The sequence below is a fragment of the Brienomyrus brachyistius genome, unplaced genomic scaffold (genome assembly GCF_023856365.1).
Source record: "Brienomyrus brachyistius isolate T26 unplaced genomic scaffold, BBRACH_0.4 scaffold35, whole genome shotgun sequence".
NCBI classification, from domain to species: domain Eukaryota; kingdom Metazoa; phylum Chordata; class Actinopteri; order Osteoglossiformes; family Mormyridae; genus Brienomyrus; species Brienomyrus brachyistius.
Window position 1 is genome coordinate 1,805,528 of NW_026042310.1, and position 27,890 is coordinate 1,833,417.

General features: G+C 44.1%; 1 protein-coding gene across 4 annotated transcripts in view; it reads left to right on the top strand.

Moving 5' to 3' along the window:
• The window catches only part of sgcd (sarcoglycan, delta (dystrophin-associated glycoprotein)), a 133,202-nt gene extending 107,468 nt beyond the window's left edge, over nucleotides 1-25,734 (top strand). For all 4 annotated transcript variants that reach the window (XM_048997646.1, XM_048997644.1, XM_048997645.1 and 1 more), the window contains 3 exons: nucleotides 8,743-8,815; nucleotides 19,036-19,159; nucleotides 21,434-25,734. In XM_048997646.1, coding sequence (XP_048853603.1) covers nucleotides 8,743-8,815; nucleotides 19,036-19,159; nucleotides 21,434-21,607 — 371 coding nt within the window. In that variant the 3' untranslated portion in view covers nucleotides 21,608-25,734. The remainder of the gene's footprint in view (nucleotides 1-8,742; nucleotides 8,816-19,035; nucleotides 19,160-21,433) is intronic.
• The last annotated feature ends 2,156 nt before the right edge of the window (nucleotides 25,735-27,890 follow it).

Genomic DNA, 27,890 nt, shown 5'->3' on the forward strand with positions numbered 1-27,890 from the left:
ACTGTTCGCTGCTGCGTGGCGTTAATGAGTCCGAGGTCTGGGTCAGCTTCTTCATTGGCGAGATTAATTTCTCAGGATCAGTTGTGGTCTCAGCCGTCGGGAGACGGTATTTCTGGCTACGAAGAGCAGGTTTTAATTTAGACATGGGCAAACAGATCCCATCTCACGGTCTTATCGTGGCAGACGCCTGGCTCTCATTTGCCAGCGCTGGATTTGCATCATGTCCACAGACAGCCAGTGAGATGCAGATGAAGCATGAAGTCTATCTGGGCACCAGGCTGCTACTTTTCTATAGGTTCGTCCTGCGTGAGATTAAATCAACTGGATCCATGTCACTGCTGCTTGCTCTTAAGTGCCGGAGCTCAATAAAACCAAGATGACGTAATACACACAAATCGCTATTCAACAACGATAATGCGCTATTAATTACTTAAACACGTAATACGCCATGTTTTCTATCGACGTCTGTTAGTTACAACGAACTTTCCACCTACTTTGCACTTTTAGTTTCTTAATTTCGTTTTGCGATCCTTCTCATTAGGTTACGTGCAGTTTAGTAACAAAGACGCTCCTCTCCTCGCTGTCTCTGCTTCTTCTGTCAGGTTGTCTGGTACGATTCTGCTCGGCTTAGGTTCCGATGATGTTGTTGCCCTGCCGAAAACATCCGAACATTACTTTAACTTACGGACATTTTCTTTTAATTACTTTGCAGCCTAGGTTTCATATTTAACAACCTGGCATGTAACTTCACCTATTGTAGTGGCGCGTGATGCAGTCTTTCGCTTTCAAACAGAAAACCAGATAAGTGAAACATGCTCATTTAGGCTGATGTACAGCATGTCAAATAATTATATAACGCAGCCGATTGGATAAATATAGGCCACATTTCTTTAGTTCAGTTTGCATTTCTTTCAAAATGTATCCCAAATTAATTTTAAGTTTAATTATATTGGGTGTAGCGTTTGAGGTACCGGAGCGCAGACTGTTCCGAGCCGGAGGTTCAGGAGTTGAGCTCCGGCACAAATTAAGTGCTGCTTGTCACCACCTTTCTGTCTATTGCCTGTTTTCTTGCAATTTCTGAACTGAGTCTTGAGTCATACGCCGTTATGATGGAACTGTGAATGCTCGTTAAACATGCGTTCGGGTTCATTTTATTTTTCATTTTATCAAGTCTCGAGTCAAGTATGGATATATTAATGGTTACAAATTATATAGTAACATTTTTTTCCGTAAGCCTTAAATAAACAGTATTAGGGGAGTTACTTGATTTGTTTGTATTAGGCTACTTCATTAACTCAAACTCTCAAACTTAATTCAATGATACATTTTGTAATTCTTTGACATGTGAGAAACCCAAACTGGCATGGAACAAAGATAATCGAAAACAAATTAAGACACAAAACATATGAACAATACAGCGAGTTCTATATTCGGTTTCCTTTGTTAAATGATACAACTAGACTTTTTAGCAGGAGAATTAATAACTGAAATAGTTTCGGTGTCCCAAGATTAATGAAGGACACCACTGAAAAACAAAGTTTACACCATATATATTTAAATTTAACAACTGGTACGATTTTTCACCATAAAACCAGTTAATAGGATGTCAGACACGCACTGTTCCATACTCTTTCCGTGTTAAAAGTCAAACAAAACAAGTTTTATATTTTTATTTAACAAGAATAAAAAAAAAATCTGCAGTTTATGAAATAAATGGACAAGTGGTTAAAAGCTGTGGTGTGTAAAAGCTGTTGAGTGGTGTGTAGCTTCACAATAGTGCCAAGCCCTCAAAGCACGTCATACAATAAGCTCAATGACGTAATCTATGAAGCATCTGGGGATAAGACAACCAAATGGACAGAATGTTACAGAAACTTCTGATGCGGAATGTCATGGGGATCTGTAATGATGCAAAGTATTGGAATGTTTTGGGAATTTCTAACATGAATACAAATGTTGGGATGTTATTAGGAATCTCTAATGATGCAAAGTGTCGGAATGTTATGGGAATCTCTTAAGATGCGTAATGTCGGAATGTTACGGGAATGTTCTAATGACACCCAATGCTGGGATGCTCTAACGGTGCATGATGTAAAATGGGAATTTGATAACAAGCAGCCTTTTGCTTAGGATGTTTCTGGAATGTTGCAGAGATGTGCGTGTGTTTGTATGATTTGGCACCAGCAAATTACACGTTTCGTTTTAGAAAGAACAGAAAGGTTAAGCCCCCGGACTTCCGGAGTGGGAATACGGGACGAGAATAAAATGCTTGTCCGCCATGACAGCTGTCGTACTTATTGTGATGTCAGCAGGTTATGTAATTTTTATAGTGCATGGGGGGTTACTGGTATCCCTCTCAAAGGTAATTAAGCTTAACAGCTCCACTGCTTTATAAATATTCTGCTGTATATATGGGCGGCGGGGGGGGGGGGGGGGGGGGGGGGAGACAATGATGCAAGCCATGCAAGTTTCTGTGGGCAAAAGGCAAGATGTTCAACATCATTAATAAGTCATTGTTGGTAATGTTCTTATCATTAAATCGATGCCAGTTTACATTTAAACTTGTGGATGATGTTTTCCTCATGCATTGTGGGAATTATTTCTGCTATCTGCTACCCGTGTGCATATATCGGGTAATTAATACCGTGTCAGCTATCGCATGCGCCGCATGGTGACACGTAGACGCAGCACACGTCGAACGATGACACTACAGCGCCCCCTTTCCCCCATCTGATCGTTAGAATTCAGGCCTCTCTGGGTCCATGAAGAGGGTACTTCTCTGAAGGTCTGGCTAAGGACGTGCAGGGTCAGCGCGTGGCACATCAGCTCAGCCCGTTGGGGGTTTCCGCATCTGTCTGAGTTTGTTCCCCCGCAGAAATTTCAGGCTCCGGACCTCAGGCCGCTGCCCGAGTGAAAAATCGCCTCATTCCCGAGATGATCTTATCACCGAGCTTGCCGCCTGTCCCGTCAGCCCTTTGCGAGGTCGCATTTGCTGCGCCTTGCTAGAGGATGCTCGCATTTGCTGCGTTTTCTTCCTGCAGCGTAAAAGACAACCAGACGGTGGACCATAATATATGTGTTCGTTACCTTCGGACGCATTTGTATAAATAATGAATGTTTGTAAAAACTGACGCGATCTGCTGCTGAAATGATCAGATTTTACTATAATACTAGATATTATCTTTGTTCGTTTTATAGTAACATTGGGTTGAGCAGGTTTGAGTGAAACGGCTACAAGCCAAACACGAGATGTTTTTTTGTAACAGAGGAACTGTTATGTACACAAAGCTATGATTATAATTATAATAATATGTACATAGATAACGGGCGGCTGTCACAGGTCATGTTTATGCTATATTTACTGTATGAAAAACGTTTTTGTTAATGTGTTTTTAAACGCGTGTCCCCTACTTATGTAGTGCATCTAAGCAGTGAATACATTGAAAAAGAGATGCTGTTTTGTTGCATCAGTAAGGAAAACTTCTTGTGCCTTGACTCTGCTATACTGTGTATGATATTTTCACATGAATATTGAATGTATCGGCCTGTGCTGACAGGTAGGGGGCAGCGCAGTCCACCTGCAGGTCAGGGTCACATACCTGTGATGGGGCGGCTGAGCAAGGGGGCGTCTTTGAACAGTCTGCTTTTGCAATGAGCCCCCAGCTCCCTGGGTAGGTCTCTTTGGTGGTTTTGTCTCCGTTTCCTTTTTAAGAACTGCAGGCTGCCCCCGGGGCAGTCCCTGACGGTGAAGATAGAGGGCGCCAAGCATCCCGTATGAAGAGCAGATTTCACAAACGCACTCTGCTCATTTTTCATTGTTGTTTTCAAGAGGATCTCGCCAGTGACCGCAAGCCATACTTCCTTTTCCCATCCTGTAGCGTTCTGAAACAAAAAGAATCTCACTCAGTCCTCGTGTAGTCGGGCAACGAACTTTTGTCAAGTTTGCGAAACCCACAGAAATGTTCTAGAAAATGTATCATGTGGAACGAGTGAATTTTGGAAATTTATTCTTCAATTGTTACTTTTCTATATTTGGCAGAGAATTACAGTGAGACAAATGGCACACTGTAAACCTTTATGTTGCCAAGGCACAAGTGCAGCTAGGCTGAGCTTCCAGTGAATGACAATCAGGAGCTACGCAACATCTTCCGACACAGCAAGAAACTAATAAGACCATACATGGGCCAGTAAATGCAACTTAAGAACATTCGGGGAACGTAAAAAGGCATCACGTTAGTAGAGGAATTCCTGGAACAGATGGGTCTTGAGGACTTTCTTGAAGGTGGAGAGGGAGTCTGATGACCAGATGTCGTTTGGCAGCTCATCCCACCATCGGGGAACCACATATGAGAACACTGAGGAGTGACACTTCTCGCGTGGTGCAGGGAGCTCCAATCGAAAGTCTAGAGGAGCCTTTTGATGGAGATGGGTGCCTGTCCATTGATTTACCTATAAGCCAGAACCAAGCACTTGAACTCGATGCGAACACCAATAGGGAGCCAGTGAAGAGAGACGAGGAGAGGTGTGTCATGGAAACACTTGGGCTGACTGAATATAAGACTCGTTGCTGCGTTTTCAATGACCTTCGGTGATCTGATGGCACAAGATAGCAGCTGGTAGAGAGTCGCAGTAGTAAACTATAGTATGATTTCAATCGGCAAGACAATTAGGAGATACGCTACCAGTCAAAAGTTCTTGCACGCCACAGGTTTTACCATTTATTTTATAAACTGCAGATTTTATATTATTTTTAAACACTGGAACGTTGAGGGAATGGGCATGAAAATGAATGAAAATATAAGTCAAACAAAACCAGTTTCCTTTATAACATGGAAAGAGTATGTAACAGTGCATGTCTGACATCCTATTCACTGGCTGTGTGCTGATGGCAGTCAGATTTTAGGCTGTCCTTCAATTTTAAATGCACTTAGCTGTTTCATCCCCTGAAACACGATGTTTAATGTCCCTTGTACAAAGAATGCCTTGAATATTCTCTGCTGTTATAACTGCTAGGGGAGGTTACTTTGATTAATCAAAGATGTGACATTTACTTGCTAATTAAGATACTCGAATGGTGAACATACTTTATATGTATTTTTTGGCAAAGATTATTTAGTATATTTTTAGTAAATGTGAAAAAACATGTAGAAAATCTCAGTATGTGCAAAAACCTTTGACTGGCAGTGTAAATATGCAACAGTATTACACAAATTTTATTATTTTTCATTTATTTTTCTCTGTTCTTGTCTATTGTTGGCATCTTTCAATTCCTGAAAAGCACTTATATAAATTATTAGTATTATTATTGTTATTAGTATTATTAGTATTAGTATTATTAGTAATATTAGTATTATTATTATTGACTCTTTAAAGCTCTCCTTAAAAAAAATATTTAAAAAATCACATGGTTAATCTTTTGAACTATTTTGATGACACCATGATTGACTCTGAAGTGATTTGCCCTTTGCCCTTAATGTCATGATCAATATTCTAATGCAAACAGGCGTAAAGCTTAAATGTACAGTGAAACCTGACAGGTGTTTGCAGTGACGGTGTTTTATTACGGAACGGCAGATACGCAGAACCATACTCCGTATTTCAGGGGCCTTCTCCTACGGCCACGACGAGCGCCGTCGCGTTGATGTTTATGAGCCTTCAAAACGCGTGTGAAATATCCTGCCTCATGCTTCATAAGTCACTGATTGATCAACCGGAGATGGCGGCAGGCGGACGAGAGATGGGGGTGGGGGGGGGCGGCGAGGACGGGCTAATGGAAACACATCGACGAAATGATTTGAGGGGGAACATAATGGGAGAACTTAAGATAAAAAGCGAAACGGCCATATCGATCTCCTGATCTCGGCTGTTTAGAGCTTTTTATCGCTAGCGCATTTACAGCTGGGCGCGTTGGCTGGGTTTATTTGGATGGCCCGGGCGGGGTGGACAAATTGAGGCGGAACAAAAGCCGTCTGAAGCACGGGAGGTGATATGTAAATGCCGGCAAGAGGATATCGACCCAACACCGCCTTGGGACGCCAGTTGATCTGTTGTTATGAGCCCACATTGACTGTTTTGCGGTTAAAGCCGGGAGCTCATTGCAAAAGCAGGCCTTTCTGTTATTTTTGCATTTTAAGCTTAAAGAAGGCCAGCAATATTTTGCAGACAGATTCTTCATTCTGTGGGCGCAGTGGTTAGCACTGTTGCCTCACACCTCTGGGACCCGGGTTCGAGTCTCCGCCTGGGTCACATCTGTGTGGAGTTTGCATGTTCTCCCCATGTCGTCGTGGGGTTTCCTCCGGGTACTCCGGTTTCTCCCCACAGTCCAAAGACATGCTGAGGCTAATTGGACTTGATAAATTGCCCGTAGGAGCACTGTGTGAGTGAATGGTGTGTGAGTGTGCCCTGCGATGGGCTGGCCCCCCATCCTGGGTTGTTCCCTGCATAGTGCCCCTTGCTTCCGGGATAGGCCCCCGCAACCCAGTAGGATAAGCTGTTTAGAAAATGGATGGATGCATTCTTCATTCTTCACTCTGGGGAAGTTGTACTATGTACTATAAGTGATGGACACATATGTTTATATACAGGCAAGAGCAAGTTTTAGGTCAGAGCATAGGCTCAGTCAACATCCAGCAGCTGTTGGGTTTAAATGTCTTGTTTGTGGGCCTAATGGTGATATGATTATTTTGCAACAGGATTCAAACCAACACCCTTCCAGAACCTATATAGCATTATCGAATAATGATACTTCACACTGTCTTTTCGCCCATCATATCTTGCACTCCACAAGACACATGAGAACAAATCCCGAGGGGGGTGGGGGGGGGTGTCACAACAGCCCTGAAGCAATAGGGGATTAAGGACCTTGCGCGGAGAGACTTGACCCAACGACCTACTGATCACAGACACAGCATCCAAACCAGATGAGCCACACCCCCTCCAAACACTGAGAGAATCATACACCACCTCATTACCTTCGCAGTTCTCACTCACACGTATTACGCCAAGCGATGCAGCATCTGGCCGCTGTTTAACGGTTTATTTGTCCTGTAACGAGAGTCCCTATTCAACGTGACAGTTCCCATTCGCTGGTGTTAGCTTCCCAGGCATGTATCCGCATACTGTGAAGAAGACAAGCTCTACAGAGCTACGCTACACCATTGTTGGGACACAATGAAGCCCTGTGAATCAGCATTTTCTCATTAAGCGACTTCAAAGGCACGGACCACAAAGCGAATCGCCGGTGGGTAATACCCAAATCTGCTGCTGACGCTTTGATTAATGGCCACTGTTTTGTGTTGTGCCAGAAACGCCCAGTGGCCCGGATTGACCAGCCTACACTGTGCTGCCCAAGCCTATTTCGTTATTATTACTAATCATTATCATTATTACCTTTGCTTTTGTTTTTAAATCATAATAATAACAAATATAATCTTCATTTCTCATCATTATTACAATAATATAGCCGTGATTCTTTCTAAAGCTTTCGTGAATTGGCAGTTTGCAAAAACATGAACTTAGGAACACTGGAAGTGTGATGGACCAGTATACCTTCAGTGGTGTTTAGATACCTTCAGTCAGATATGATGAGCAGTTATGGAAAATTATGGATGGATGGATGGATGGATGGACAGGCAGATGGATGGATCAGCAGATCAATAGATGGATGGATGCCTGCCATGGTTGTCACCTACAGAACTGCGGACCCCAAATGGACTTTTTTGCATATTACCTCCCATAATAAAGCAGGAAGACAGCAGCAGCGGGATCTAAACCCCTGTACCACTGGGTTCTGGGGAGCAGGAGAGGACTGCTTACAGGCAGCGGTAACATCAGCACCAGCCATATTCCTCCCATCTGTGTTTCCATGTCAGACTGTATAAATGTAAATGTTTCTATTTATGTTCTCTGACAATTTCTCTGGTTGTATTTACGTAGTTAGGTACAGTATTTCACTAAATTATGATGCCCGTATAAATGATACAGTATGCCTTATCTTCTGGCAGGTTCAGTATAGATCGCTAATCTTCATCTTGTGGAAGTGCTCTCAACCTTATCTTCATAGTATCTTTGCGTGCTGAAGACTATGAGCAGGGTCTGTCTGTTGGTCTGTCTGTCTGTCTTCGGGGCTCAGGTTCAAATCCCTCCAAAAGGTTGAAGTTCAGAATCCCTACAAGGTCCCTGCTGTGTCCTTCTAAACCAGGGTTATGCAAATCACAGCCCTCGAGGTCCGAGCACTGCTGATTTTCCGTCCTTCCTTTACCTGTGAGCCTGATGTGAAGCCTCTGGCCAATCAGAATCAGTAATTATTAAACTAACTACCTGGGACAACGGAAAACACGGTCTGGATTTGGAATGGAAGTCCAGAGTAGAATAGCCCTGTTCTAAACTGACACAATCCTACTATCGTTATCCTCAGTTTAGACACCAAACAAATAGAGGAATATCCACCAATCAACACAGCTGGGCGTTGCTGTTAAAATTTTCTTGTATGCATTTTTCATTTCGACTTTCTCTTTGCAGTAACAAAGCGTTCATTAACAAACTAGCACTATGGGCTGTTAGGGAGCTATTTTTACTGATTAAATTATTTTCCTTATAATTCGGAGCCCTGTTGAGGTAATGCGTAGACTTATTATTTCATTAGAATTATAGCTGCAGTGGAAATCCTTCCTTTGTGCTCGTATCCCCGTCTGTTGTTGACTGAAAGAAGTAGAATTTCACCTTTCCCTCTTTTAATTCCAGGCGCAGAGGGAGCAGTGTTCAGTAACTCCGTGGAAACCCCACACGTCAGGGCAGAGCCCTTTAAGGAGCTGCGGTAAGTGTTCGAGTGTAATGTTCTCCCCAGCAGGGGGCGCCGTCATCAACGCCTCCGCATCAACTCGGCCCACGCTCCAATCTCATCCTAGATCATACCTGATGCTTAAGGTAGCTGGAAAAATAGAAAAACACGTTTGCTTTTACCTGTGAAGAAGAGGTGCTTGTAGCATGAGAGCTATTCTTGTCGTAAGTTTGAAGATTGCAGCAGTTACGGGAGATGAGCGTCGAGAAAAACACGGCATTCTTGCAGGATCTAGCGCGTAGAATGATGATGGTGACATCCACCACATGGCATCGAGAAGAGAAATCACTCGCGTGCACTTTAACCATAATTGTATAATAATTTAACATTGATTGATTTTTTAAGCTGAAAAAAGAGGTGGGAAGGTATAGAGCAGGGGTCGGCTGGGGTTATTCAGTGAGGGCCGTTGTGTCGCGGGTTTTTGCTGCAATTCCATAATTAGATTAATAATTATGGGACTGATTCACCCCTGGGTTTGAACAGCTGACCTAAAGATTACCCCAAAATCCTGCATACACACTGGCCCTTTGTGGATAAGATTGCCCACCATGGTATAGAACCTGCTCAATTTATTCTGTAGGTTTGTGTTTGTTTTCTGGTGAATCATAATGTAAAAGTGCTTTCATCGCGACTGCATTCTCCTAGAAGAAAAAGCACAGGTAAGGTTCGACTTGTCAGATTTTGTGAGCTGGCTCACCTTAGGTTTGCCTGTTTGATTGACAAGACTGTAGACAATTTCCATAAGCCTCTGTCATCTGGACAGCAGACAGGCAGCCATTTGGATTACTACCCTATAAATCTATCCTTAGTCTCGGCTGCAGCACTAACACCCACGGCCACATTCACCCGAGTGTGCGACATATTTGCGACACACATTGCACCCTGGTGTGCCGGTCCTGTCATACAGACGGACTCAAGCTTCAGCGGTAAGCATCTAATTTGATATACAAATAAACAGATTATAGACCGCAGACTGAGTTGTTCGTCTGCGAAGATCTTTCAAAAAGTCTCTCGGAACAATACTCGAGCCACAGTGAATTGCGACGATCGGAGTTTTCCGGGAACTGCCTCATTGGCGAAACCGATGCCAAAACAAAGCAAGTCTGCTATTGTGCGATGAGAGGCTTGTCCTATTGGTTGTAGAAAAACAAAAAGAGATGGATACTGATTTTTCTGGTACCTCTTCTCCCGCATGCAGACACTGTTTGCATCCTGCAAATGCCCGTTGCTCGCAGGAACGTAATTAAGGGCATTGTTAACTTGAGCAAACGTGTGAAAGTACGTGAACGCCAGGGAGAGACGGGGATGCCAGCAACGGAGACACGATAAAGGCAGGGAAACATCGATAAATAATGACCCAGAATGCCCTTGTAGACACCTGAAGTCCACTACATACCTCCACAGTACAGCTGCAGTCAAATATTGGGGTTCGGTCTCTTCTGTCTCTACACGCAGTCATCTCAAAGCGGTTATCCACCACAGGAAATATGCTTTTCACGTAAACCACTTACAGTACTCCAAAGTAGTGTTGGCCGGAACACCAGTTCATCCGATATACTGGTTTTAATTTCTTGTGCGGTGTGAATTTCTCACATTCCGCCACACGGCACCATGGCTGAACGCTTCAGTAGGCACCAGATAATATAATATTACTCGCTGCTACTGTAGGAGTGCTATAGATCACTGTGTAGCGTATATTGAAATGGGGCCCCTGTTATCTGTACATACAGTACCCTGTCTGCTAACTTTATTACGACAAATTCTTCCTTTATTACCGTTCTTCATTATAGTACGCATAGCTACTGCTTCAACCTGTACGTTCGAGTTCAAGAAGCTTATTGTCATATGCACAGTCAAAAAACACAACTTCTGGGCCACGTGATGAAATTCTTACATAGGCGTCTCCATTTACACAATGGTAATAAGTAAAGCAAAAGTAGAAAAAGTGAAGTGCTCTGCGTATCATTGCAAATGAGGTAACAGTCAATGAAAGTGATGAGTAAGAGGGGGGGCAGTGTTGGATGCATTGTTCATCAGTCTGATGGCTTGCCGGTAGAAGCTATATGTGAGCCATGTTGTCCTTGATTGTATCATCTTCCTGACGGTGGAAGTGTGAGGAGCCATGTTGAGGCAGTGCGCTGTCCTTAATAATGCTGTGCCACCCCCGATGACCCTGGGGGTGCTAATGTCCTGGAGTAATGGGAAAGCTCTTCCAGAGATGAACTGTGCGGCTTTTATCACACACTGGAGAGTCTTCCTGTCCTGTGCAGAGCAGCTTCCCTGCTACACTGTGACGGGGCTCGCCATGACTCTCGACAGAACATCTGTAAAAGTTGCTGAGGATTTTTTCGTCGACGTACCAAATTTCCTCAGTTGTCATAAGACATATGCCCTCCGCTGTGATTACTGCAGGAGATGGTGAGTGTTACGAGACCCGGTGAGACTTTATCAGTGAAACAATTCTTATTGAGCTAAGTACACAGTTATAATCAATAAAACCTATCGCTGTCGAGCTGAATATACTTTAATAATGTAGTAACACGTCGTTATGTGCTGCTATCAAGCTCAGTGTAAATGATTTTAAAAATGATTAATAAAAACATACCTTTTAAAAGAAAAAAAAATTTAAATGTAGGTCTATTTTATTGTTTTAAACGCCTGTTGCCACTGTAATGCTGAACTGTATAAATGGATAAATAACTATACTAGGAAACCTCCGGAATCTTAAAAAATACTTCGATACAAATTTTTGGTCATGCCAGGAGGAACAGCAAAGCTTTGCCACAAAGTGATATTCAGTGAAACTGCATGGCAGTGGTTGTTTTGAAGTGACTGGATGTATTTTTACATCCTGATTTAAATGTTCCTGTAGTCATTTTGATTAATTCTAAATACTGGTTAACACTTTACTCGACGAGGCACATACACTTAGTAATAACTCAAATAAAGTTACTGCTGAAGTACAAATTATAAACAATATAGTTGCTGCTTGAAATAAAAGATGCCTCACGATTCATTAACTATGAACAAAAATTAGATCAGTATTTCACTTGCGTTATTCAGTACTTGTTCCTTCAGTATTTCACAAAGGTTTACAGAATGAAGTAACAAATATAGTAACTGCATGGGATGAAAGATGCGTCGTGATTCATTAATGATGAATTAATATTAGATCAATATGTAACTAAGACTCCGTTGTGGTTAATTAATTTACAAGTAATAGTTATATTATATTATTTGTGCCCTGTCAAGTTAAGTGTTATCAATTACTGAATAGTTTTAATGTGTACAGCCCATAAACCGAACACGTAGCATAATAAAGCTACACGTTGGTTTACCAGTCACATGACATTCACGTCTCCTTCCTGTCCACCGAAACCATGAAGTTGCTGAAGACGCTTCAGGCACAACACGCGTTTATCCGGCCGATTCAGAGGACGTTGCACATGGATCTGAAAATAATCAACGCTATTACTGATCAAAAAGAGCGACCAAGCTGAAGAGAATGCTAAGAGAATGCCTTGGGAAATGGGGGCCATTTTTGGTTCCATTAGAGGTCGTTTTAGGGGTCAATTTGCTGTAAGTGTCTGTTCGCATCAATCCGTCAGTCAGGCGGTATTTTATATAACACCATTATTCCAGTTGCCAGGTGATTTACAGAATACCAGAGGGATTAAAAAAAATGGAAAATCTGTTTTCTTGGCAACGATGGCGGCGCAGGTGATACCATTTTGGTTTAATAAAATATTAAAATCATGTAATATTGGTGGCCATCCACCCGTAGCTGTTTTGTCCTCTCTACAGGTCTGGTTCCCTGCCGAATCCATTCCACTCTAATTCCCTAAATATTATTTTTTTTAACCTGGGTGTGCTGTAGGAAACCCTTTGCTGTTGTAAACCAAGGGTATGGCTTGAAAATCGCACTAGAAATACCGTGCAATAGTATTGTGGCAGGGCTCACTGAAGCGATAAGGTGATGGATCCGAACAAACGCTGTCTCTGAAATCCCTTCCTATTCATCAGCCAAAAAAGGTAGAAACCATTCGGAGTCACTGTAAAGGACAAACACGCCACGTATACAAAATAGCTTAGATTTGTTTTATCCCTCGCATTCAAAAACGATATATATAATTTACCATAAATTCGGGATGTCACGATCGCAGAATGGAAGCATAAAAAAGTTATTAGCTTTCGATTCGGGGTGGAGATATTGGGAGGAGTGGAGGGGAAGCGCGTGCTCTATCTTAAGCATCCGTCTCCGCGTGACATTTCCATATTCCCGGGACACGCGCGTGACACCTTTATCCCCTTTTATGGACGATCGCCGGGGCTGCGCCAAGCCACGTGACGAATGCTTCGCCCCGCACCCTGAACGAAACGCGGTCCCGACGGCTCGGACGCGCCGTCACTCCCAGCAAAAGGCGCTGGTTTGAATTTCAAAGCGACAGATTAGCCGACAGTCCGCCGTGCCGCCTAGACGTCCGGGAAGCGCAATAACATCGTGTCTGATAATCTGTTTTATTTTCCCGCTGACAGCTCACGTCTGGGGCGACACGGAACCAGAAAACTGATCCCTACTGGCGTACGAACATTTTAACAAGAATCCCTTCATCTCGAAGCGATTTCCTTTCTGTCAGAATTAGTTTTGGCGGTTTTTTCTTATGATCATGCTTTACATAAATTGCTTTCTTATTCTTACGGCATTCCATTACAGGTGCAGCAGCTAACGGGCACAAACCTTTTGCACTGAATTTTGTCTACATATGTGTTTGAAGGTACTAAAGAAAGCTTAATAGATCCATTTAACAAATGTGCCCGTCATCAAATCCTGCCATTATCGTACCTGATTGTCACATCTTGGAGATGCAAGATTAATTTATGGTGGGGGAGGGGGGCATTTTATTTTTTTGCCAACAGCTTTGACAGCCAAACAGTTATAATAGGAAAAATAGATGTTCTTGGGAAGCACTTCAGATGATTGTAATCTGTAGATAATATTATGCTGTTATAAATATTAAGTGAAACAAGAGAGTTCTGAGGATGGAGGGGATTATTAAACCAGTGTTTTAGACAAAAAAACAGCAGTGATGATTGACAGTTTTTTCTAATAGCCAAAATCTTTGCAGAATGAGTGAAGAAGATTCAGATGCTGTGTTAAAAAAAAAGTATTGCTGAGGTAAAATAAAAAAAATAACCTTTATATGGTGGCTTAAACATCGCTCTGTTCGAGAAATTGATATGCAGAGGTCAAGGGAATAGAATGTTAATGGAAGCGGGTCACGTGGAATGTTCAGGAAGACACCCTAGGGTGTCAAGCTGAGCTCTGAACGGGAACAACATGGCCAGAGTGACTAAAACGACACCGGCAGAAAGGCCCGCGATTGTGCTGCTAGGGGCTGACATTGTCAGCGTAAAAGCTCTCGCCCGCTGAGATAGATAAATGTAGGTTTGCTGTGTGCAGCGAAGGAGATCGAGGTTCTGTAGCATGCGACCGCATGTCCCAGCCATGAGGGCGGCGATGGCGAGCATTACTTTAAATAGGGAGACTGAATGATGAACGGAATATCGCAAATGGTGAGAAAAATCGATAGAGACGATGGAGAAGGTGCCCACACCACACGTTACAGCAACTTTGTACGTGGGTTAGTTCGTAGGTAGCATTTCTGAGGACTTTGCATTTGGGAAATTTAACAGCTTTAGGTTTTTCTTTGGATTACATCAGGATTGAGCGAGTTTTGGTTCCCGGCACTGTACCGTATGACGCAGAAGCCTGGCATTAATGGTCTTTTCTGAGAAATGACAAAAACCGGCTGGGTTTTGGAAATTTGCTCTTCAATTCGACCATCCATAATTGGATGGATGGGTGGATGTCATTTGGTCATCCACAATGTGCATTTTACTGGTGTCGTCAAGAAGTGTGGAAGGCCAGTGGGAAGAGCGAAGGCTGAGAAAGATTTGGTTCAAACAGAAATCACTCCTAAGTCCAGAGGCTTCCAGATTATCCTCACAGTCCACGCAAGTGGGCTTAAGTCGGATCTGGGAGGATTCTGCGCTATAAGGTGAAATTGGAACAACTCCAGCATATTAGGGCACCAATCGCACTTTCCAATCCCGGAATAGATGGAGATTTAATCCGGAAGAGCCCGGATTCCAGAAGCATCCTGGTCCTTCCTGTGGGACACACTTTACTGGGATTGCAATGCCACTGTGAATCCAGCCGTATGGCAAAATAGCAACTTGCCAATACCTTTGCTTATTTGCCTTGTAGGCAGTGATTTTGTATGGATCCTGCCATGTCCACCCATCATGGATGTGGAAGTAAAATTCAGGTCATTCTTGACCATAAAGGGTGTTGATTATATCAATGTGAGCTTGTGGGATCTCAAATGGTCATGGATCACATTTTACAAGATATGCCTGGCCATCAGTGTTACTATTCGGACGTTATAGTCAGACAGTGAACTGGATCTTCAAAAGCTTAATAAGGTCTAAAATCAGCTGGATGAACCTGACCTGCAGCTCATGTCTGTTTTTGAACCCTCCGAGATGCCTTCTTAACCACATTAGTATCACATTAGAATCACAAACTTTCAGTCAGGTGGCACGTTATTGTCCTTTTATAATTCAAGCAGAGTGAATTATGACCCCCCCAGGATGATCCACGTGGACTGTCTGGGGGGGGTCCCCTAAGCCCCTGTTGAGAAAAAGTGACAAAATGACTTGGATATACTGGACGAGAGGCTCCATGATGAGTTCAGCTCCATCAGTTCCTTCTGCCAAGCAGGAGAACCTCACAGTTGTCACTTTGCTGAACAGCAGCAACAAAAACACAACCGCTGTTTCCGGAACTAATTACCACTCTGATACGTTTGTAAAGGGCGCTGCAATTTATATCTACTATTAAACACCCTCAGGGCACCTCAGTAAAGAGCACACCTCCAGGGCTGTGTGAAATGAAAATATAATAAGTCATAAATAATAATAATAAATCTTTGTGTGCCGTATGTACAAGAACGGAGACAGGTACATTGGAATTTGCTTTTTCATCTCATCTCATTTGCCCGTCTTGCTCCCCTTGACGTACACATACCTATAGAGCTGAGAGTGAGACTTGGTATCCGAGCCACAGGGTCAGCCATCCATCCAGCAGCCCTGGAGCATTTTTCAGGGGGTTAAGGGCCTTGCTGAAGTGCCCGATGGAGATTTGCCCACTCTATCGAGCATGGGATTCACACCGATGACCTTCTGACCGCAGGCCAGCTGCCAGAAGCCAGCATCCCCCAACTCCAGCTCTTTGGGAGAGGCATTGAGTTATGCTTGTGGGAGTTTTACCTACACAGAAACGTTCTGAAGACAGAAGGAAAAAATGATTGGTTGAGAGAGAACCAATCAGATTGCAGAGGAGGTGGATCGAAGCAACTAGAGGAGAGGACCAAGACATCTGATTGGTTGGTTCCACCTCCTCTAGTTGCTTGAACCCACCTCTTCTACAATATGATTAGTTATCTCTCTGAAGATAACTAGAGGGTCTGTGCCCATGGCACTAACTAAGATTTCTGTTGGATTATTGTTGCCAGTATAGTTACCAACATTTTAATTATTTAATAGATGCTTTTGACATGCAATTGAGTAAGCAGAATCAGACAGTCACTGAAGCCACTGGCTGCTGTAATTGTCACAATTCCTGGGGCCCTAAAAGATTTTGACCATAAATCATTGAGATTTGAACTGGCGACATGCTGATCACAGCTGAGGACCGCGTCTATCTCCCAGAGGTCTATGACCGTCTCAGATTGACCACATCTATTTTAGCCTAGATTTGAATTATTTTCCCATGTTCTCAGTTATCTTTGATTGGTGCATTTGGTCTCAGAGGTATATGTCATCACTAAAAAAGGGGGGAAAAAAGCAAATGACAAGTGTCTTACAAAGTAGGCTACGCTCCCCTTAGCGAACGGCTACTGTTTAATTTGCGAGAGCCTTGCATTACACCTCATTTTCCCTACATGCCGGATACGCTGATTCAAGTGTCGTGATCGAAGGGGGGAGTTCTGCTCAGTTCATTACAGTCCTTGGGTTCATCACAAGGCGAACCGCGCAGATCAGGCGATAAAAAGGGATGCGAGGCGAGGTCACTCCCGGAACTTTCCGCAGCAGGGATGGGCGGATCGGTGGGTTGTGGCCAAGGCCGTGGAGAGTGGCTTCAGGCTGCTGGAGACACTGTGACTGACAGAGCTACAGAGTCCGGATGAACATCTGCAGAAATGTCCTCAGCCGAACCTCACTTGAAGTGATGGATATAGACCCTGTTACCTACTCTAAAGAAAACAAAAACTGTTTGCCTTCTATTTAGGTTTTTCTATAGTGCATCTCAGCTTCGATGGATGACATCGCTGTGGGGTGGGCTCAAATCCCCTCCTCACTGCTAACATGTTGTGGAAGGACCCGGGTTAGGATCCACAACCCCCTCCCCCCTAACCCAGTACTGCATAAGCTATGGGAAGTTGGGTGGGGCTCAGTTTACCACTACAGAAATTACTGTTCCTGTAGATATTTACCAATGGTCTGTGTCTCACACACACAGTCTCAAAAATGTCTTAATGAGTTTGCAACACTTTCAGGCAAACTGTGGATACCATAGTATTTCAAAATAATTACTCCGAATGAATTGATCTAAACTGCGGCTGAGACTGAAATCGCAGTGTTATTTCACTAAGAATAAAGCTAGATTAATAATATATACAATTATTACATAACCCTTATGCATTGTTCATTGAAAAAACCCATCAAGAGATGGAGATTATTGCGTTTGATTAGGATTTATATAGGATTAACTGCCATTTTACAGCATGTTTACACGTATGAAGAATCTGCCTTATTACTGGTCTTACTAATTGCTGTTTTACAGCATGTTTACACGTATGAAGAATCTGCCTCATTACTGTCTTACTAACTGCCGTTTTACACCATGTATACGCACATGAATAATCTGCCTCATTACTGTCTTACTAACTGCCGTTGTACACCATGTATACGCACATGAATAATCTGCCTCATTACTCTCTCGCTAACTGCCGTTTTACACCATGTATACACGCATGAATAATCTGTGTTATTACTGTACAGTCCTTCCCAGTGTTGCCTTGCATCCCCCCCTCCAGAAGGTGCATTATGAGGCTTCAGCCCCCCGCCCCCACCCCGCAGCACATTATGATACCCACTCACGATCCACGCAGAACCGGCCGGATGACTGTTATTTTGATAAACAGCAGCTGATAATCTACATTGCTTTGCAAGGCCAAGCCCAATCGCGTGTCTGTTTAAATCATGATTTCCCTAACAGCCGCCCCCCCCCCCCTTCCCGATCACAAATAAAGTGGGCAGGAAAGCACGGCACCGGGGGCCTTTCCCAGCGGGGGCTGTAGGCAGAGCGAGTGGGGGCCGTGCTGCCTGTCAGTATACAGTGTCGGCTCGATTCACGAAGCCCAGTGACCCTAAATGGTGGCTCGGTGATTCTGCCCCCCCCCCCCCCCCCCCCCGCCCCAACTGCACAGCACACGGGTCCCTAAAGACGGATCTGCATGCTGTGTCACACTGTTCAAGTGAACTGGGACTTCGATCGATTGCCCGTATGACACGGATGTGGCTGTAAACGGCAGCATCCTCTGAGGTTACCTGGATGTCTGGGAGAGAAATAAACAAGATGATAATAAACACGTATGTCAGTGTGTGTGTGACTGTGTGTGTGTGTGTGTGTGTGACTGTGTGTGTGTGTGTGACTCTGTGTGTGTGTGACTGTGTGTGTGTTTGTGTGACTCTGTGTGTGTGTGTGTGTGTGTATTTGTAACTGTGTATTTGTGCATGCATGTGTTTCTGCGTCTCTATGTCGGTTTGCATATGTGTGTGTGTGGGAGGGGGGGTTATGTATATATTACATTGCGGGGGCCAAATGTTCCTACAATGTGATAAGAACCTGTGATATTGACCTTGTAGGGACCTTTTTCTGTGATTTTGTGCCGCATTTCAGCACGCACAGCAATCAGGCATGCGAGCTGAGGCGAAGAGGAGGGCGTGCTTTTACCCCCTAAGAGTGTTGAGATGTCAGGGAGGCTCCTGCTTTCTGCTTTGTTTACTCGGCCTCGGGCAAGCAGACCGATACATTAATTATTTACTCGTTCATTAATTGCGCGTTGCAGGCTGGAGTCCCCCACGCGGTCCCTGTTGATGGAGGCTCCGAAGGGGGTGCAGATCCTGGCAGAGGCGGGAGACATCCAGGCCACCTGCAGGAGCGAGCTGCGTCTGGAGTCGAAGGATGGGGAGGTGAGGCCTTTGACCCCCCCCCCCCCCCCCCGCTACCGCCGACCATTGGCCCTCCAGAGCTTATCTATGTACCAGATTTCACTCCTTGATAAAACTGGGTGCCAGGTTCATGACCTAGATAAGGAGGCATGAAAAATGGATGAATTCATTCAAACAATATTTCTTAGAACCCCTTAGAACACAGGCGTGTACTGGGGCGGGGCCACAGGGGTACTGGCCCCATCTGACAGCTGATTGGCCCCCTCCCCTGTCAGTCACCGATTCAAAGCACATCATTGACTAAGGCTGGCGCCACTACATGAATTCAGAATGAAAAAACTTTTATTATCCCAAAGGAAATTGTTTAATTATGGCCCCACGCCACAAAAAATCCCGCATCTCATTTCTGAGGATATTCAGTGGTTACTCAGGGACAAATAGGTCTCCCCCCCCCCCCCCAGAGATGTCCGTATGGTAAATTAGAAGATGCTGGAACATGAAGGGCATACGAGAGCGGAGGTGTAATGAGGAAGGCGCAGGTCCCGGGACGTGTGAACAGCATGCGGCTGGAAACATGGTCTGTAAATTAAAAGACAAACTTCATTGTATTTTTTTTATGCAATCGTTTTTGTGAGCTGCCGGATCCGTGCAATTAGGTGCCGGAACACAGACAGTCAGAAACAGAGGGGTCCCGGATCGCATCCCGGCATGTGTCCCGGCAGGATAGGGCACACATGAAGCACTGAGTGGAGCCCTTTTGCTGTGGCCTTCTCACCCCCCCCCCCCCCCCCCCCCCCCCCGGCCAGCGCCGTCTCGATTAGCCCCAAGTCCCGCCCACTACAACTCGCACATTCCGACCACTCGCCTTTTATGAGGAAGTTTTTTTTCCCAGTAGCAGATGTCGGGAGAACTCAACCAAGATCCTATCTTAGAAGTGTTCCAGGTCATTTGCTGGAAATACTTCCCAAAGGCTGCCGTTAATGGTTCCTCTTTACCTTTTTATTGCCCGAAACACCTCTTCCCAGAGCCATGCTATACAAGCCCTTCAGAGTCCCAGCCAGACAGGAAGTGCTACTCTGGCTGTAATTTCATAGTGCCCTTGCTATGCCCTGCTTAAAAAAAGCAGTTAATCCGAATAATAAAGTCAGTTAACAAAGAATTACTGCCAGAATCGACGGGCTCTGCTTGTCACACGTGGGCTGAATTTCAGTTTAATACGATTGTCGCTGTTATTGCCGTCAATCGGCGGTTTGTAGGGATTCTGTAACCATGACGATGCGTGGGCATAAACGACATGCGGAAATACACGTGGGTGAAAGCATCAGGGACGTTCGTGAGGACGATTACTGACAACAAATTCTACATTGTTGCGTTGTTTGACAAATTCCACAACGAACGTTAATCACCAAGTATGGTGACAGTCTGACGAATAGGGAAAAAGATATGTTTGTAAAAGCATAAAACGTAGAATGGTTTCTCTCAGAAGGCCTCGTTACAATGGATTATCGCCCCAAAAATGCGCTGAAAGGTCACATAGGAATATGGATGCTTGTCCCACATGCACAGAGCCGAACTCTGTGTTATAATCATTACAATTACAGTCATTTGTCATTGGTCCCGCTATGGCCTCATTCAGGTGGTACAGCCATGCCCTTTAAGAGGAGTAAGTTGTATTTCATGGAAGCATTACAGGTTAGATACCTCCTTCAACAGCAGAAAGGTCTGCAGACATTTGGCCAGAAGTTTTCTCTCTAACTAGCCATCTCCTACAACCTTTCATTGACTAGCCCGGCAAACCGGTTCATCGCTTCGACAAAGGCTCCAGATAGCGTAAAATAATCATACGACGAGTCCTTATAAACGCTCGTTTAACGCCCTCGTTAACATTTGCAAAGATCAGCTCTGCTGTTTACATGCACCGATTGTGCTCGCAGCGGCACCCGTAAGCCCATTAAACGGAGCAGGGCTTCTCTGACGAATCATTAAACACTTCGCAACTAATCCAGGAGCGTGTATTATTGGCTCAGGATGATCTCTCCATTCTCACCTAAACGTTCTGTCTTGCTATGGTTAACGACTCTGAATTCTGGAATTTATTTTTATAGAGGAAGGGCGTAAGGGGGCCGACCTTATGTCGGCCAGTGATATGTTTTGAATTGTTGAGTGACAAGGGTGGGAGCACTCCGGGGGCCAATCAGCTTTCAGTTAGGGGCTTTGGCCCCACCCACATACACGCCATTGTTTTTTTCTGCCTCTCTGTTTCAGTTGTTGACATACTTGTGTTCTGCTCTTCAGATCACGCTGGACGCCAAAAAGATCAAACTGCCCAGGCTGCCCGAGGGCAAAGCCTCGCCCATGGCCACCAGGCAGACGGTGTACGAGGTGTGTCTCTGCCCGAGCGGGAAGCTCTTCCTATCCCAGGCTGGGACGGGCTCTACCTGCCATATCAGCAACAACGTTTGCCTCTAAGGACACGTGTGCAGACGAGATGCCCCCCCCCCCCCCCAACTGCAAATCAGAGGGGTCAGGGTACACCGGCGATCCAGAGAGACTCTCCCCGTAACCTTTCTATCCAATGATCTGAGAACAGTTTCAGTACCAGAACAGCTAGGGTGATCACTGCATAGCTAAATCTGACCCCCACCCCCACCCCCATTTCTCCCCCAACTCTTCAGTTCGTCCCCTTAAAGTCTCATTTCCTTGGACTAATTTTTCCCATCCTTGACCTACAGCAGGGAGCATAGGGCAAGTTGCATCCTTTGTCAAACCTTAGGGGGCGTTTTATCCCCCCCGATGTAGGGCCATTTTATGTCATTTGGGTTTCTAGGTAGCTGTGGGGCAGCTCTACCATATTCTGAGTTTTCTGGGCCAGTAGCACTGGTTGGCGTTATTGATTTTCCTCGGGAGGGGCGTGGCTGTCACCAGCTCGACGATCACAAAGTGCCGACAGAGGCCCAGGTTGAGGAAATCCCCATGTGTTAGAAGGACGTGCCAATCCAACATCCTCTGTCCCTTCCCAAAACGTCGATCAGATGCTTTACCACCCCGCAAATGTACATTGTATCGCAGTCATAACCAAAACTGTAGGAGCCATCTTGGGTGGTCACCCAAGCGAATGCTCGTACTGGAACAGAAGCAGATTTGGCCCGCTCTGTTCAAAGAGAAACACTGAGTCTGTGCCTTATTTCAATGCAAGGAGAAGCACATCACTGACCGCTGTCAGGAAGTCTCTTCATTTCTGTTCCTGTCTTTTATTTTTCCCTCATTAAAATGTGCTAAGTAACAGGAATGCTGAGGTCTCGATCCCCAACTGTGTGCATCGCTGTTGTGAAGGTCTTACAAAACATTAAGCATGGAAATACAAATAATGATGATAATTTTCTGGTTGGTATCGGAAGTGGAATTATGCATTCAAGCAGTGGGAACTAGTCCACAGGGGTACACGAGGTCGCACGTCCGAGTAAATTCGAAATAACTCATTGTTAAGATTTTACTGCCATTCGTAAACACTTGTTCTCTCTTCATTGGAAAAATTCAGTATTGTAATATCATGACCGTATTATCTTCTTACCTCCTCGATTTTCTTTAGCCACCAGCCACTGCTGCTTTCAGCGAAACTGAGCATCTAACATGGTCTTGCATAAGTAAATAAGGGTTTATATATTGCTCGGTGTGCTAGAGCGTTGGGAATATGGTGTTATTAGTATTTAGCGTACCGCTGCTAGTCTTTGGTCCTTTGGGGCACCAAACGGGCTCCCAAACACGGTTTCACATCAGCTGAGGTCGAGTCTCTTTGCATTCCTGTCACGTATCGTGTGGAATATTTACAACTAAGAGCTTGCGCATTATCCTTTATCCTCTGTTTCTTTTTTACGCTGAAGTTCAGTCATCGACAGAGACATAAACCAAAAACTGGAGGGGACCTACGCTAACGGCATAGCAGATTTTAGACGACAGGCATCCACCATCACAACGTTGCCCCCGATGGAGGGGAGGACCTTATTTACTGCAGTGTGACGGGATCCGTAGCACACATTTGATACGAGCGTATCTGAACGGTATCGAGTCACTATGGCTTGAAGATTCCGGGGGACTGTGTCACTCTCCCTCTTCTGGACAGAATTCCAGCCGTCCTACATATATCTGCGGACCTGCTTAATTAACCCAGCCTCACACCATCCTCGTATTAAATACCATCTCTCATTTTTTCCTATTTCAGTACATCTCATTGTCATTTAGATTAATTATGGTCATGGGGGGGTGAATGGGAATCACAGTGTTGAGGGCAAACCGAATGACAGATTTTAGTCATCGGTACTGTGCTCCATAGGGTTCCATGGGCCCATTTTTGCTGTGTTACAGTGAAGTAGGGCTTCCCTGAGGACTTCGCAGTCACCAGTATCCGTTACTCCCAGGGGTTTTTACAGACGGAAATTGGTTTATTTTAACTCTCTGTGTCCACTGGTTCTATCCTCCATGCTTCTTTACGCTAAGCCAACTGCTTCTGTTATTATTATTATTATATTATTATTAGTAGTAGTAGTATTAAAAACTATAACAAAAAAATCTGACAAAGCACAAGAGCGTGTGCCAGTATGGACAGCGGTTATCCATTAACAATGAATTATTCAGACAAATTAAGTTGCACAAAGTAACCCTAAAGCTTTGTTATATCTGCGATGGCTGTCCAAGGGATGAGGTAACAGGCGTAAATTAGCTCAAGAAAACAGTGTTGTTGAGAAGTCCCATTACTTGGGATTTGCTAACTGCTCATTTAATAATTCTGATAGGAAATCCTCCAAAAGGATTAAATATTTACACTTATTTATTTACCAGATTACCAGATACTTTTATTAATGGGAATTTGCTAAGTGTTCCTATAATACCTCTGATATTGTTGCCAGGCACCCCCCCTTAAGGATTAAATACATTTACATATATATTTATTTATTCGCAAAGCATAGTTATTACTGGGGATTTGCTCAGAGTTCCAGTAATGCCTCTGAAATTGTCCCCATATGGATTAAGTATTTGCATTTCCATTAATATTTATTTATTAGCTATATACTATTTTCCAAAGTAGCTTAGCAAGGCGCCGTGATAAGAGGGACTTTGTGCGTTGCGAGCCGGTGGCAACCTTAAAAAAAAACTTTTTCTCCCACCAGTCTTCCTTTCTTCCTTCTCTTTTTGTTTTAATAACGTGAAGCGACGAAAGCTTCTGCGGAGAGTCGGCCATACCCAGCCTCCATCGGGGGTTGGAACGTGGAACGTCCGCAGCGGATTTCTGGGGGAAGCGGAGTGGTCACATGATCAGCACCTAGGCTGGCAGGCCCCTGGGGTGGCGTCAAATTAAGAGCCCTCGGACCCATGTCCCACAGGCCTTGCTGTCCTTATGGCATGCAAAGTCCACTCAAGGACGGCCTTGGTGACGGAGGCTGCCAGGCGCTATTTATAGTAACGTCACGTTCGCCACAAGAACGTGAAACTTTCATACGAATTTAACTCAACAGTGACAGAAGTGGCCCAACTCACTAAAACATTTATCGCGCATCTATCCACATATCTGCAGTCGTTTTCATTTTCAACATCACCCTTTCTGACACAGTTAGCCGGACGCGTCAAACGATGGTTTAGCTACTACATTCAAACATCACCAGTTTAATTTTAAGTTGTGGCATCACATAAACGCATTTTAAATTTAACAATGCTGTTACTGCAAGCCACACACCCCTCCAGTGAAAAGAAACTGTACAACTGAACTAATTCAGACCTATCTGTGTGAGACCTTATATTTATGAGTCATTTAATTATTTTTCTTCATCTTACGCTGTAATCTCCAAACTCTGTGGGAAATGTGTGAATAAAGCAGCATGACTGGTTTCCTTGAATTAATTTTCGTGCGTGCGGATGACTCACCGGATGCGTTCGTTTCGCGGCTCTCGGCTTCGCAAAAATGTGTTACTCGACGTGTCGACTCGTAGGCACTCGTACTCTAACGAAGTGGCACGAAACGTAAGCGATACAGACATGTACATAAGAAGAGACACGGTGCGATCCAGGGCACCGGCGACCTTGGGTACGAATTTGCATGCTCGTTCTCCCGTGTGTCCAATAGAAATGTAAATATAACGAACACGTCCAGGTGCCATACCACATCCGTGACACACGTCCTCTGGTGTTTGAAAGAGATCCTGTCCCCCCCCCCCCCCCCCCCCCCCATTTCCTTAATTTCCCACCGTGTTCTGTGTCCAAGGAAGCAAAGCTGTTGCTGTCAAAGCCTCTCTAGGAAGATCTCTTCCTTCCTTCAGAAGATCACTTCCACACTGAAATAAGTGCTTTAACACATTTTTGGGAGGCTGAGAAGTCGTCGATTTTTTCTGTGTTTTCCGTCTACTTAAAACTGTTCATGTTTGTCGTTGTATGAGTTGAGATCCTCGCACATTCTATGCAAAATCAAACGCGGATTTAGAGAGCATTGTAGTACTGCGACAATGTCAGCAACTATCTCAAATCTATGATACTTTCAGTATAAAGTTTGTATTTATGAATTGAGTTGCAATCTTGTAAAACTATTAATAAAAGTATTTTAAAAATGACGTTCTGTGCATTCGGGAAAAATTATATGAGAAAGGGGAGGATGGAAAATTTTGAATGTAAAGTGAACGATACACTTAATTTTCTGCTTAGTGAAGTTTTTTTTTTTTTTTAACAGAGATAATAGTTTCACGCAGGAAATGAGTAAGTTTTGACAGATCAAATTCCCCTGCAAATGGGGGCTCTGGTAATACAAACAGGAATCTCCATTATTTTTTAAGATCATACATTCTGGAGGTCAGCAATGGGCGATGAAAAGGATGGGAATCAATAAAAAAAAAAAATAATATATATATATTTTTGTCCTTCTGGAAATTGTTCTCCGTTTAAAGCTTCTTCCACCTTTTTCTGTTGTCGCCCTTGATCGTTCCCAACTTCTCATCTCGGGACTAAATGGCATCAAATGGGGACCCAGGGCCCACAAGCGGTGGATGGATTGCTGGCTAATTGCAGTAATGGATTCTAGCGGATCTCCTGGATGCAAGGGATAAGGGCCAGGAGTGCAGACGAGTACCAGTTTGGTGAATTTACCTTACACAGAAATGTTCTGAGGGCAGAAGGAACAATGATTGGTTCATAGAGCTAACCAGTCAGATTGTAGAGGAGGTGGGACCAAGACATCTGGTTGGTTGGTCCCGCCTCCTCTAGTTGCTTGGACTCAGCTAGTATTTAGCATTCAAACTAAGGTCATTCCTAAACCAATGTCATGCACAGAGTTCTGAAGAAAATAGATATTTATAAAAGTTATATATCGAGTTTATGATTTAATTTCCAGAGATGGTAGGAAGTTGCTTGAACCTGCACTTACTGTCGTGTTCCATCCCTTGGATCTGGCCTGATCGGTTTCTGAAACACCAAAACAGCATCTCGCAACATCTAAGGGTAAGTAGGAGCTCACTGGGACTGTAAAATGCTTATGTGTTTCCAAATGGACAGCTGCCATCGATTAGAAGATTGCCTCTGCGTCAGTTTTAAGTTTAAAAACCACAAAAGCAGCATGTGTAAATGGCCATTCTCAGGGTTACCAAACTGAACTCGGGTGTGTGTGTTTTTTTTTTTTTTTTTTGCAAACTGTTAAAAGCTACATCAAACCTTTCCAGCACGACAGGGTGAATTTACCAGCCAGGAATTAAAGACGGAGCCTTCAAAGCTTTGATGTAGCTCATAACCAGCTCCAGTTCTTTGAAATGGAACCTCATCTCATTCTAGCTGTCCGGGCCTTGCAGGCAGGGCTGGAATCTCTCACGCACCTGCAGGTTGGAAAGCTGACGGCGAGTCAGCAGAGGTGTAAATTACATAGGGTTACGTACCTGAAAATGTACGTTTTCGGGAAGGGCTGAACCTCGGCTATTCAGCTACATGTCAATGCGGGGCAAAAGTTGCGAAGTTGCAAGCATTCGCTCAGAGACATGCCATAAAGTCGGGGAGTATACAGGGGCGGGGCCAGTGGGGCAGGGGCCCCAACTGAAAGCTGATTGGCCCTCAGCGTGCCCCCTCCTCTGTCACTCCCCGATCCAAAACATATTATTGGCTAACAATAAAGTATGAAGTTCGGCCCTTCTTATGCCACTCCCTGTAAAAAAAATCTTAGATTTGCAGGCAGTGGTACAGAGATGCTAACTTTGGTTCAATGCCTGTGCAATGTCTGAAACCACTGAGCTGTACATCTCGGGGAAAAATGCATTTATGTTGGAGCGTGCATGCATGATTCTAAATAATAATTTAAAAAACGTAGTAATTTCACTCAAGCCGCTTTGTTACGGGAAATTATACCTACATGACTGAACAAACGGCACCTAATTGCATGCGAAAAGAGCGTTTTTTTACACATATTACAAATCCGTCCTGCAGTTAAGCCTAACATTTATGTACTGTGTTAATTTGAGTTTTGGCCAATGGACTGCAAATTATGATATACAAATTGTTCAGCTTCTGAACTGGAAAATAGCAGAGAATTAAAACGGCATGTTGTCGAAATTAATAGCCCTATCTAATAGTTTTACAGCATCTTGCATTTTTTTATGGGATATTTGTTATTTGCCACTGAACTGGAAATACAATAAGGACAGATATTCTATAGGTATCCGCGTGCATTGTTTGACTCGATGCCATAATGCCAAAGCAGGTGAAACGAGTGGAACAAACAATTATGCCGCAA